The 13,422-nt window shown below is 52.1% G+C and overlaps 1 protein-coding gene across 1 annotated transcript; it reads left to right on the top strand.

Annotated features, from left to right (window-relative positions):
• Positions 1–9,830: 9,830 nt before the first annotated feature.
• LOC149341672 (uncharacterized) lies at positions 9,831–12,930 on the top strand. The gene has a single exon (XM_089542006.1). It carries the CDS (start codon positions 11,323–11,325, stop codon positions 12,787–12,789), a length of 1,467 nt encoding a protein of 488 aa, XP_089398132.1. The 5' UTR covers positions 9,831–11,322; the 3' UTR covers positions 12,790–12,930.
• The last annotated feature ends 492 nt before the right edge of the window (positions 12,931–13,422 follow it).

The following is a 13,422-nucleotide window of genomic DNA, read 5'->3' on the forward strand; positions in this document are numbered from 1 at the left end:
TGAAATTGTTGAGGCAAGTGAGATAGCACGATCTGGCGATGAATGTGTAAGTGGTGCGTCAATTTTGCTGTCTGAGAAAGAGATTGCATATCTTTCTTCTTTTGCATGTGCAGCCAGATAATATTTTATCTTGTTTGAGTTTTCTTCGCATGCGCAGGTGATCTGAAGTGTACATATATTCTGCTCTCGCATGAAAATAAAAATCAGTTGGAAGTAAGCGCTCGTGTGTCTGTCTCTTTCTGTTGTCCGTTGTTTTTATGCGCTTTCCAGGTTTAACATGTCTAACCAACTCGCCCAAACGCAGCCATTATGAATTCCGTCTGCCTGGTGGCGGCATTGGTGTGTGTAGTGACTAGGGCTGTGAGTTCAGTGATCTGCAGTGTTTGTGCCTGGATTTGTTCCAGGGCTTGGCATTGCGGTATGGTGTCGGAGAGGAAGGCGGGTAGTTCATGCTTGTCTCAAGCGCCTGCATTTCGAGTTGAAGCTGGGCTAGGGTATCGGGTTGTGTGGGGTTGGGGGAGTGTGCCGGTGCGGGTTGTGGAGTGGGAAGTGGCCCACCTGGGTGCGGTCGCGGGTGGTTCTTGGCCCAGAACGCTGGTTGTATCCGCACTGGAGACTGCACAGTACTGCATATTTGGCGAGTTGGTTGACATACATCTTGCAAAATTTTAGCGCGAAAAACACGGAAAGAGTAGACGACACGAGCGCTCGTGTCGTCTACGCTTTCTGTCCGTGTTTTTCGCGCTAAAATTTTGCAAGCTGGAGACTGGGCTCTGGGGCGAGATGGGTTCTTGGAGTAGGCTTGGTGCTGCAATGGTCGCTAGTTAGGGCGTCAGGAAGCATTGGGTTGGTGGCAGTGAAGGTCCTTGCAGGACATCTGCACAGGTTTTGGTAGTGCCAGTGTAAATGGTGATGGGAAGGTGCTTGCGACAGTAGAGGTTTGGAGTCGTTGCGGGGGTTTCAGGGCTGTTGCCTGAGAGATGGCTTGGCGGTGAGTCACGAGGTCTTCCCTTTGTAGAGGGCTGCGCTCGGGCTTGGTCTTGCTGCTTGAGGATCGGGAAGGTGTCTACGAAGGTAGTACATGGTCCTTTCGACTGCAGGGCATAGGGGTGGCCAGCGTTCGGGTAAAGGTTGGCGGTACAGGCAGGGCAGTGGGCTTGGTTGGAAGGGCACTGAAACTATCTGTGCCTGTACTGAAGGCAGCACAATGCCCGGGGACGGTGTGGGTGGCAGCGGTACGCTATTTGTTCGAAGTAGACTGTTCGTGCGATAGTGCGGCCCTCAAACGTAACCAGGACAGTGTTCGTGGATCCCAACATCCGTACCGCGATGATGATGTGTGTCCGGGAAGAGATGCCAGCCATGTGTGTGGAGTGAGTGAGCCCGGTGCGGTTGATCCGGAATATTCCTCGGGCTGAGTTTGCAGGGGGAGTTCGTACGGGGTTAGATGGTGAAGGGTCGAGCTAGAAAGCGATGAAACTCCAGTTTCTGATGAGACGCCAGGGCCCAATGAGCCGCCGAAGACCGCTGAGACGCCGGAGACTGGTGAAACGCCGAGAAGGCGTTTTGCAGTGTCGTTGGATAGTCCGAAGCACTGGAAGCCTTTGGTCCAAACGGGTGTGGGCAGCGAGGTGGGCGGCGGACGTGATAAAAGAACATATGACTCATCGGTGCAGCTATGAGTGTGGCAGGGAGGTGAAATCCAGCTGAGATGAGCGTGTGTCGATGACTGGTTGGCACGGGAAGCTTGCGGGTTCTACAGCCGTACATAACATTGGTGAATGGGGTGGGATCTTCTATGTCTGGAAGCGGAGAGATGTTGGATAGCAATGTGGGAGCAGGCAAGGCTTGTGGTGAGGCCAGAATCGTGACCGACGCAACGGCGTCTTCGGCTACTTCCATCGCCTGCATAGGATGTGGCGTGGCGGACGCGGCGGCTGCCGCTTCGTATTGAAACGATAGCTTCACTCTGCTAGGTAAAGCCGGGTATCTCCGTTTGTCCAACATTACGGGCATGACTCTGGCAGGTGGTGCCCAGAGAGCAACCTAGGAGGCAGGTGGGCCACCTAGGTCACGTGACCTTGCGGCGCCATCACAGCTACCCAGCTGGGCCGCACTAAAGTCCCTTTATGAGCTTTGGCCGCGCAAGGCCCACCGTTGGGAGCACCTGCCATCGCAGAGAAGTGGTGCATCGCTGCGCCATGAGTAGTATGAGGACTCCAAGAAATCTATGAATGTGGAGTAGAGAATGACATACTGCATATTTGGTAATTAACTCATTAACACTATCGTGTCATATCACTTACGGTGGAGCTTAAGTGTGTCCGTTTTCAAAAGAGCTCTCCGTGGTGAAAAAAGGTCTGATTTCCTAAATAAGGGTGGTGGAGCGATGGGCAAGATTTCAGGCAAGCTTGCAAGATAGCTTTGGGCCTACCCAACAATTCATCGACGGGACGTTTAATGGGTCTGGGGGTGCAGAGCACCTTGGATGAGTTAAAGGAGGCGCACCTAACGATGCAGATGGCTAGGCTCTTGAAAACGGGCTGGGAGAAACATTCTAGAGAAGATCGGCATAGGGATGTAAGCTGCGCGGGGAGACAGAGAAAACACAGCTACTGAAGGCGGTGCGCAAGGGGTTTTACATCAAACCTCTGCCGAAAAACATGTATCCGGTTCATCATGAGAGAAGAAAGGAGAGGGTGAAAGCACTCTACGCAAAGCATGGGAAATACGAAGGGGCTGCCTACGTGGACGCTGCTGAGTATGGAAACAGGCAAGCATTTGCGATAACGGTAGTGGACGCGCGGGGACGCTCGATTGCTTCTGGGATGGTCAGAACAGGTCCTCCGAGACGTCGGAGGAGACGCCAATCGCTCTAGTAATAGCTAGCACAAAGGCTGATCTGGATTGCAGTGACTCGAAAACGGCCATCTGCAATTTCGCGAGGGGCAGCATATCGGCTGTGGCATCTCCGCTTTTGAGCCGTGTCAGACATGGAGGTATGAGAGAGGTTGAGGCGGTATGGGTGTCATGGGTACCGGCGCACTCTGGAAACCTGGGGAACGGGGCGGCTCACGCACAAGCTCGAGGCTTCGTCAACCGAGCATGTGAGTCGCCTGAACCAGGAGGGTTCACGAGAGTTGGGATGGTGTCCTTCCATGGCATTACAAATCACTACAAATTGAGCCGGAGGGTTTTCCCGCCGCCGGATAAGGCATTGGTCAAAGAACAGGAGTGTGTTTGGAGAAGACTCTAGACAAGATCTTTCCTCAGTCCTTATATACTCAGCAAACTATATCCGCAAGAGGTGAAACCGGAGTGTAAATGGTTTAAGGACCCGGCGCCATATGATCATATCCTGTGGGAATGCAAAAAAGAGCCGCCCCCCGTGGCTCTGCTACAAGATCCTTCTCTTGAGCAGTGGGAGGCCGCTTTGGCCAGCTCAGACCCGGCCGTCCAGGTCCGGGCCGTGGAGTGGGCCGCCCAGATCGCCGTCGCTCGAGGACTGATGGTCATCTAGCACGGAACCATCTACGCGTGCTTTTAGCGAAATAAAGTTTTTCCTCCTCCTCCTCCTCCAGCCAGTTGGGGCAGATTGGAGGGAGCTCGATGTGAGGCGGTCTGCATCCGCTAGGCGCGTTCGCGAGACGCGGGCGAAGTGGGTGAGAGAACAAATGTGCGTTAATGACATTTTGGTCGAAATCAAGAGGAAGAAATGGGCTGGGGCAGGGCATGTAATGCGAAGGCAAGATAACGGGTTCAGACGAGCGGACCGGATCGCGGATCGTCCGCGCGCGTTAGCGCAGTTATCGTGACACGTAGCCAAGCGTCCGCGAGTCGGTCCGGACGTCGAGCATTCACACGCGCTTACAATCCGCGCTTACTCTCTTCCCCAGCGTGCGTACGCCCTTTGTGCGGCTCCGAAAACTCAGCTACCGAGAGTTTCAACATGGACGCCGAGCGTAAACGTCGTCTTGCTGCACTGGCTGTAGCCATTGAAGTGTCTGAGGTCGACGAGGAAGCTTTCGCGGCTAAAAAGCGGTTATATTGAATGCGACCAGGCAGAGTACAAACTAGCTGCGACTGAATCCAGAGCAGTTTTACCACATACTGACTCGGGTGACATCGAATTGAGCGAAATGACACTATCATATGCAGGCATCCGTGCCGGCTACAAGTGATGCTTTGTTTTCTTGCATCCGGTGAGGTACTTTATCTTTGCAAAAAACAAATATAGTAGTACCAAGTTGTAAAATAGATCCAAGTCCGCGCATAATACGACGCAGTGCAGCAAATACGGAATGAACAACGCAGTGAGCGAAACACGAGAAGTATACCGTAATCCACGGGACAGCGGTGAAATTTATCATGACAGGACTTCAGCTTATACCGCCTGGCTACATCTGCGTGTGCTGAACTATGAGCAATTTTCAGTTTTACTTAGCAAGAGAGCACAGTTGAGCGTCGCCGAGCTTCTGAATGGGCCTTTAAAAAGCACCCATATTCTTCTTTTGTAAGCCGGAATGTTAAAGGAGGATAAAGTAAATAACTGGGCAATCGGCCTGCGATCACACGCATGGCCACACCACATTCGATTGCAATTGTGCACAGTGCTGAGAGGTGAATCTTCTTAAAAATGACGTCACGCCATAACGTCACTAGCGCCTCTAGCGGGAGGAGCGTGGCGCGCCGTGGCAAGCGGCCGCCGTTACCCGACGAACCGAGTTGGTAGCCCGTCTCTCGCTCCTGGTATGGCGTCACGCTGTGACGTCACTAGGTATGGTATGACGTCAGGGGTCATTCTAAAGGTCAAACGTGGCAAGTGGCCGCCGCTACGCGAAAGGCCGTTCTTGGGAGTAGTATTGTTTTCGCAATAAAAATTCATGGGGGCACTTTGTTGACTTAAAGTACGGTGAAGCGAAATCCTTCAGCCCACAAAACGCCATCGCCCGTTCGGCTGTACGCCTTGCTCGTCGGTAAACTGGTTTTTGAGGAAAGGAAATGTACCTCAGAAGAGCAAGGTTCTGGGCTAGTTGGTAATGCATTTAAAAGGAAGAAACAGCGCCAAGAAACACGGACACACGAAGAAACGACACACACGGCGCTCGTGTGTGTGTCGTTTCTTCGTGTGTCCGTGTTTCTTCGCGCTGTTTCTTCCTTTGAAATGTATCTGTCTCGCATATCTCGGTGCACACCTGAACCTCGCCTTAACGGGAAGGGAGGAAGATGGGAGTGAACGAAGACACCATATTCACTAGACGCGCCTTTATTCATTGCAAACCATCGAGCTGGCATGGTGGAGTGGTTACCGCTAGCAGCTAAAATCCTGCAAGATAGCTACACCCGTGGATACCAACCCACACACAGCACTTAATATGGGTACCAGGTTACCAGGGCATCCCAGGGAACAAGAGCGCACATGCCTCAGCCCGAGCATTTCTCCCCCGGGCACCCAGTGCGGATGCCGTGGAACCTCCTACCCCACTACTAACTTACAATGTCATACTTCAGCACTTAAGATTATCCCGTCGGTTCTACCCTCCGCCGGCTAAGACACTAGATAAAGGGGAGGAACAACACCTCCGAAAACTACAGACCAACACTTACAACAACCCACGAAGACTACACGCAATACACCCGGAGTCATTTGACTCACAATGCAAATTCTGCGGGGAGAAGGCGGACCTGTACCATGTGGTATGGGCCTAGCTGCCAACGAAATCAGGCGATCACTGTTAATAACCAGCCAACGCAGGAGGGGTGGGAGGCAGCTCTGTCCAGCTCGGACGAAAAGAGTCAAAAGCAACTCATCGAAAGAGCCCGGACAGCAGCCTACGCCAATGGGGTTCCGGACTGAGAGCTCCAACCACTGCTACAACCTCCTAAACCATTTCATTAAAATATTTTCACCACCACCACCACCACTAGTGTGCTCGTCTCGCACTCCGAAGATCTTGGTTCGATTCCCCAACTCGACCAATTTCCTATACGCGGTTTTATTTATTTATCTGGTCTGACTAGAAAGGTTAATTATCATGGAATTATCAATTATCACAGAAAGTCTTTAATCGCGTTCCGATATCATTCGAATGCCATCGATTAACTATCAATTGAGTATTGATTGGCATATGCCCATATAAGGCACGTAACCGAAACGCGAACACAATTGCCGACACAGCTGCCGACACGGCTGCTAACGACAGCATGAGGCATTAAAGGCCTTCGCCTTAATAACTGTGAACACATATTCCTCCATTCGGCAGAAATATCGAGCCCTGAAAAGCAAGCTTGTTTCTTGCTGTCGCTCCCCTCTATACTTCTCCTCACTATCCTCTCCCTTTCCCTTTCGTTTCCGCCGGCTGCAGCTCGGGTGCTTAAGATATTAGATAGCAATTGCCGCGGCCGGCAACACTCTTTCTCTTCACTCTTTATTTTTAAATAAACCACTACCACCACCCCACCAGGCATTGCCCCGCTTTTAATCTGCAGTTCGACAACAAAAGCGTTCCACAAATGACTTTAGACGGTGACTTGACAGAATAGATATGAACGCGTAGGTAGCTGACCGCGGTTTGTTCACACATTCGAGCCGATGCGGGCTGTAAGGTGAGTAAGTGAGGTGGTTGAACAAAACTTTTTCTAGTACCGACACTTTCTATGCGCACTCACACGAAGCTTTTGTGCCGTCCGACAGCTCGTTATTCGCGAGAGCCGGAGGAGCATCTTGCAGCCATCGGAAGGAGAAGGCCCGAAGACCGGCGATGGCGGAATGGTCACGTGACCAAATATGGCGGCGCCCGTGCTTCTGTGTCTAGGAGCATTATGGGTGCGTCGTGAAGCTTTGTTACTGCTGGAAAGTTCCTTTGGAAGAGTCGATGTTGAACTATGGACGCTGCTGAGCTAGAGTCAGCCACGATTTTGAGCGTAATTGCATCCTTTCCTGTTGTTGAGGAATGCACACTTGGTTAAAAGATGCTTGAGAGTCATCTTCCTGAGTGTACGCTACTTGTACTTCCCGTACTCGAGACAACCACTGTCGGCACACGGTCTGAAAATGACCGATTCTGGAAGAGTAAAAGCATTCCTTGCTCCTTGCGGGGCATCTTGCTGATGATGCGTTGTGCTGCATGGAACCACAGCGAGAACAATTCCTCGTACACACTTGCTGACTGTTGCTCGCTCGTTGTCGGTTCTGGAAGTTTCTTTGAAATGATAAAGATGACCTTGACGCTAGATGCGCTGCTCTTGATAGTCCCATCTGACGATGTTGACTAGTGGAAGTCAGTAGCTGCTGCGGACGTTGGCTGCTATCCTGTTGACTTGGGGAATACCGACGATAATTTTCTTCCGACTCTATGTGTGGATGCTGGTTGTGACTCAGTGACAATATGGTAGTTGTACTGCTTGTGCTAATACCTTTTCAACCTCATTAGTCGTTTGTTCATATTGTGTATCCAGTTGGAGCGCTCCTCTGAGTTATTTTCGGTCCTTCGAACAAGAGTCGCACTCTCACACATTTGGACGATACGCCCGTGACGAAACGGTCTCGAATCATTGTTCCATGTCCGTATAGCCGCATGCGTTCGCTAAATCCCTCACAGCAGTTACGTACTCGGAGATCGACTCTATTGAGTATACGATTCTGCAAGCGGCGACTCTACAATGGCATTTGGCATGGTGGCGGGCTCTTGTTCCAACAACGCGAATACAGCACCCTCTGTTTCACTTGATGCCATAGCCGACACGGCTGACTACGTATTTTTCTTCACATAATATATGCGTCTGCCTTCTCCCAAATGATACAGCTAGAGTGCAGTTTTCTGCTGTGACGATAAGCGTGAACCTCCTTGCAGCGTTAAGTAAATCTTGAAGCGCTGCATCCACCGTACCCAAGCAACCTCGGGCCTGCCGGGCCGAGGTAAGAATAAAAGGGGGGGCTTGGACGTGAAACGTGGTTGAATTTTCCTGAACCACTTTGTAGATTTATGGTAATATCCACGTTATTGATTTTCTTGAGTTCTATCTATGTTATTAAGCATGAAATGCATTTAGCTCCCGTTGTCGGCAGTGTGGTGACGTCACGCCGAGACCGAGAGCCAACATCCTGGCACTGAATTCCACTCATCCGGGCACTGAAACGTGAGCATCCGGGCACCGTACGAGATTTAACGAGACTCTCTAAGAGAGAGGGCTGCGCTTCCACGCCGTCCCCAAGGATGGCGCTGCGGTCCCACACTCACGCATGTAAAAGACCGGCTGCTGGGCCTTCAGCTCATGAAGGTCCCCCCCCCCTTTGGCAGGCAGATGCATATTAAGGCGAAAGCCTTTAATGCCTCATACTGTCTTTGTTTTCTTTATTGCATTTTCACAACGGGTACAAACAAGTAAAACATGTCAGCAACACTTGCACTGACACGGCAGGTTAAAATTTTTTCAGTTCAACCAAGTCATCCAACACATTTAACCAAGTTGGCTGATCAGGCAGTGCCTGATACACTTCCCTCAGACGTATGACGTCGTCAATGAAATGCTCGCATGGAGATCTCACAACTACATCTGCATTGTTGAATTGTGTCCTTGTTTTCCAGACGCGTCGGCAGATTTGTCCGCCTTTCGGCGTCACTGCTTAAAAAAATGGCTGAGGCTTAGCTTAGGTTAAGCCTAGTCAGATGCGAAGCATATTGTCGCCGAGTTGCATATCGAGCACGCCGCTTGGCTAGACGTTCTTCACGCTCTTCATCAGTCTCTGTAGCACGCCGCAACTTTTGCTTCTCATTCCAACGAGCAGCCCTGTCTCCAGGAGGCATCTCTATCCCGTGTACGCCTAGCAGAGGCAGGCGCACCCCCTTGTATACCGCCGCTCCAGCATCACGTGTTCACTACAGCGCACTTAGCGGCAGAAACAGGAAACACATTGGTCGCGACGCCTCGCGCGACGGCGCGAGCTGGGGCCCCGTTTCTCCTATGTCGTTACGTCACGCATCACGTGGTCCTCCTTGGTCGCGACGCCTCGCGCGACGGCGCGAGCTGGGCCCCCGTTTCTCATCTGCTGTGACGTCACGCACCACGTGGTCATCCTTGGTCACGACGCCTCGCGCGACGGCGCGAGTTGGGCCCCCGTTTTTCATCTGCTGTGACGTCACGATTCACGTGGTATGACATGGAGGTCACGAAAGGTCAATGGTAACGACACCGCCGCGCTCGAGGAGCTGGGTTGGGCTATTTTAGTATGCTTCGCATAAAAGAAACTGCCCCGAGGGTGGGAATCGAACCAGGGCCTTTGGCATTTGAAGAGGAGACGCTACCACTCCGCCACGAAGGCTTTGTTTCGAATCATCAGCCTGCCGCCATAACAACTGATCCACCGCGGCTTCCACTTCGCAATTAGGAAAACTGAACGAAATCCCAGCTTAATAAGCGTGTTAGGTCTCAAGCATAGTAGGCACCCTCGGATCTTGACCCACTCCGCCACGAAGGCTCAAGGTTCGAGCATGAATAAAGGCGCATCTAGTGAATGCATGGGTTTCATAAATAAAATGAAAGAAATAAAGTCAGGAAAAGGAAAAATGAAAATAAGGAAATAAACAAAAATAAAACAAAATAAAATAAGATATGAAAATAAAAATAAAAAGGAGCAAAATTAAAAAATATGAAAAATAAAAAAGTAAATAAAAACGATCAGTGCGCCAGGGACGCTTTCCGCTTGCAGCACTTTAGAGAGCCAAAGTGCCCCCTGAATTTCTTCATTACGGCCCCTCTTTCACTTTCTTCTTTCACCCCACTTCCTCCCTTCCTGTACTGTGCGGTTCAGGTGTCCACCGAGATGACAGAGAATTGCAGCGCCATTTCCTTTCCTCAAAAAGCGTTGCGTTCAAAGGGCAACGCATCGCGCTGAACGGGTGCTGGTGTTCCGTGGACTCCCTGGGAGCGCTGCAACACGCTGTCGCGTTCCACTCCTAAAGGCAAAGATTAAGCGTCATTAATTGGCAGTTAATTAATGCACCAACAGAATGTGAAGTGAACAATCGCGTAGCAGAATGCAGCACTCAGGCTTTCGCCTTTCACCACTTTAGCCGCTAAAGTTCCTCGTAATTTTTTTTTCTTAGTTCCGTTGCAATGTTCACTATTTCGTGCTATAGACTAACTTCAGGTTCGATTAGGCCTGCGAACTGACTACCAAGCGTCTATGAACTCTATGAGGGATGCCGGGCGTTTGGTGTCCGCCATTTTGTGCACTCACTTGGAGAAATCTGACGGCTCGTCACATGGCTTTCGTTTACGGATTGGAGACGGTTATTTCATTTGTTACTTCCTTGTATTATAGATGTGATCCTCTCATCTCTATTCCATGGACTGTTTTAACTACTTGTTGACATTTGCCTTGCCGATTCTACATCGATGAAAATGGATTCTGTGCCAGCTTCATGGGGTGCGATTACATCATCGTGGTGGCATCCAATGTCGGCGGCCTCAGCTTATTTTCATCACGAAGAGCCGACGCAACTGCAACTGCATGTTGAGATGTGCTGTGTTGCACAAAAACGCTTCTTTTATGAGTGCCGCATCATAACTATTCTTAGTGTTCCAACTTCTGGACGCCTGCTCCAGTGACGCCGCAGCTATGGAGAGAATGTAGAAGACTCACCTATTGTGATGACGATGAAGCGACCAGGGGACTTCTGTTGTCCTCTTCGGTAGTGGGCGACGCAAGCAGCCATCCACCGGCGCCGCTAGACGCGGTCGGGTCGTAGGCCTGGTTCGTCTCCGTTGTGATGTTGGGGGCCAGACGCGTCCCGAAGGCCAGAGCATTGAGGTGAAACGTAGAACGACCCTTTATTCAGGTCCGTCACACTATTTATATAGCCTCGGGTCACATGACCCCTTAATTGGGCAACTTCAAAGCACACACATACACAAATGCAGCCGTAAGTAAATTCAGTTGTTGTTGTTTAAGACTTTATTTGTGCGCAAATTTAAAAGGGAAGGGTGATGAGATCAGGCGGACGGGAGCCCTTGAGCCCCGGCGGCCTCCGCAACCCTCTTGCATGCCGCCACTTGGACGGCTGGGTCTGAGCAATCCCATATCAAAACTAACAAATCCAATCCGATACTACAAATACAACGTATACTGGTGACATCTTCGATATCGGTGGAGGCAAGATCACCACAGAGGTGTATGAATTGTGATGCGCTGGGAAACGTTAACTCTCCAACATGTTATTCGACAATGGGTAAATAATATGCAAGAGGAGGCGAAATTTGTAATCGACAGGCAGTTCTAGCCTTCTCAAACTTACGAAGTTACGCTGCACCATCCATTCGATGTCAGATGATGATGATATCAGGTGCATACGAGCGCAAATGTCAGGCTGTCTACGCGCTGTACAAGAAAGAGGAGGAAGCCTATCGTCTCGGCTTCGAGGGAACAGCGGCGGCAAGATGTCCGGCCAGCGTATCGCCCAGGAGTCTGTGCACTACCACGACTCGGCCTCGGGATGCGATTCTTCGAAGCCGCGACGCCAGCAGACTGCCTCGGAAGAAACCGTGTCCAAGCGCAACCGCCTGCTCGTGCTGGCGCTCTCGACATGTCTCGTCGTTGCCGTGGCCGCACTTGGCCTCCTTATGGCGCCGCTAATCGCGCGCAATTACTACCTCGAATCGCAGACCGACGCTAGCCTGGGCGTCGCGGACGACGAGCAGGAAGCCGCCAGCGCGCCGTTGTTCCAAGACGCCCCGCGTGTCGAGCGCGCCGGGTGGCAGTACTCCCGCGCCTCGACACGACCACCCGCGCACCCTTCCGCCGCCACCGAAGTCGTACCTCCGCCCCAAAGCACAATTTTTTGCGTGCTGGACCAGAAGGTTGCGGCCAGCAGCGCCACATTGTCCGCACCGTACCGGTTCTGCTCGCACGTCGTCGTTTGTTGCGGCGCCGTGGATCTGACCTGGTTGGACGTAGAAGGCGCCTACATGGGCCTAGCGGCTGCGTCACTCAGAAGGAGCCATCCTAGTGTCGGGCGCATTATGGGCATTGGCGGACCGTCCACGAACGCCACGGTGCTGAACAGGGCCTTGAACAATACTGGAAACCTCACCAGACTGGTAGCCAACATCGTAAGGACCGTTAAGCGCCTGGGATTCGACTGGGGAAGCCTCGTCGACGTGCGGCATCCGGAGCTTCTGGAGGAACCCGAAAAACTCGCGCACTTCATCAGGGCGCTCTGTCTGTCGGCCGCGCGAGAGTCCCTGCAGACTGCGGTAGTCCTGCCCACCGACCCCGGCGCCGCGGCTAAGCTGTACGAAGGCCTCCGCACTGGGAACGCGTCTCGTCACTTGACTCTCATCAAGTTGACTGACGCGACGAAGCTGGAGCGTTTGGACCCCGTTCCGTGCCCTGTTCCCGAGAAGGTCCTCGACGTGATTGAAGTTGAACAGGAGGTGACACAGCGGCCCAGGTGGTTCGTGGCCCTCTCGGCAGCCTTGGCAGAATACGGGGACACCGTCGAAGGGGACGACAAAGCAGGAGTGAGGTTCCGGAGACTGGTGAGCCGAGCCGAACTCTGCAGAGGCGAGGGCTGGAAGGTGCGCCGTACCGGCGGCTGCGTGGTGGCCTCCTCGGGCTCGCTGTCCCGGGTTGCGCAGGACCCGCACTCCGACTGGGGCTCCTGGAGGAAGGCCCAAGGTGTCGTCATCTTCGACATGAGGCTTGATGACACCCGTGGAAAGTGCGGCCCTCCGTACTCGTTCACGCGGTCCGTGTACTTTGCTCTGGAGAGTCACGCGGGGCGGTGACAGTGGTCGTATTAGAGAAAGAAATCTGCAGATGCGTGCATGAACAAGATTCCTTTTTCTTTTGTGATTTCTTACCACGCGAGGCACATAGTCGCTGTTTGATAAGCTTGATTTTATTTTGCTTTCAATACATGAGATTATTACGCGCAGTCTACTCTTACGCTTCCTTCGGCTCGGCTGCTGACCCGAAAGACGCGGGTTCGATCCCGGCCGCGGCGGCTGAATTTCGATGGAGGCGAAATTCTAGAGGCCCGTGCACTGTGCGATGCCAGTGCTCGTTAAAGAACCCCAGGTGGTCGAAATTTCTGGAGGCCGTCGCTACGGCGTCCCTCATAGCCTGAGTCGCTTAAACAATGCCTATATTGACGGGAGGCTCTGACATAAGCAGTAGTAGCGCTGTTGTCCTTTTACCAATGACGTAGTACCACCCGATTGACGCGCGATTGCAATATTCAAAATTTTTGTCTAAGAATGTTGGACACGCCACTTCTTACGCAGCCAGTGGATCCTGACTAGCCAGTATTAGTCCGTTCACCGTTTGATTTTGGTGCACTACCGCGACGACCGCCATTCCCTGTTCGTGACCCGCAGTATCGATGTATACAACACGCCATCGCGGCCGCCGTAAGTGCC

Source organism: Amblyomma mixtum, chromosome 5 (genome assembly GCF_055824585.1).
Source record: "Amblyomma mixtum isolate Tamu chromosome 5, ASM5582458v1, whole genome shotgun sequence".
NCBI classification, from domain to species: Eukaryota; Metazoa; Arthropoda; class Arachnida; order Ixodida; family Ixodidae; genus Amblyomma; species Amblyomma mixtum.

Coding starts and splice junctions, on each gene's coding strand:
- LOC149341672 (XM_089542006.1), top strand. CDS start 11,323: ATGTCAGATGATGATGATATCAGGTGCATACGAGCGCAAATGTCAGGC.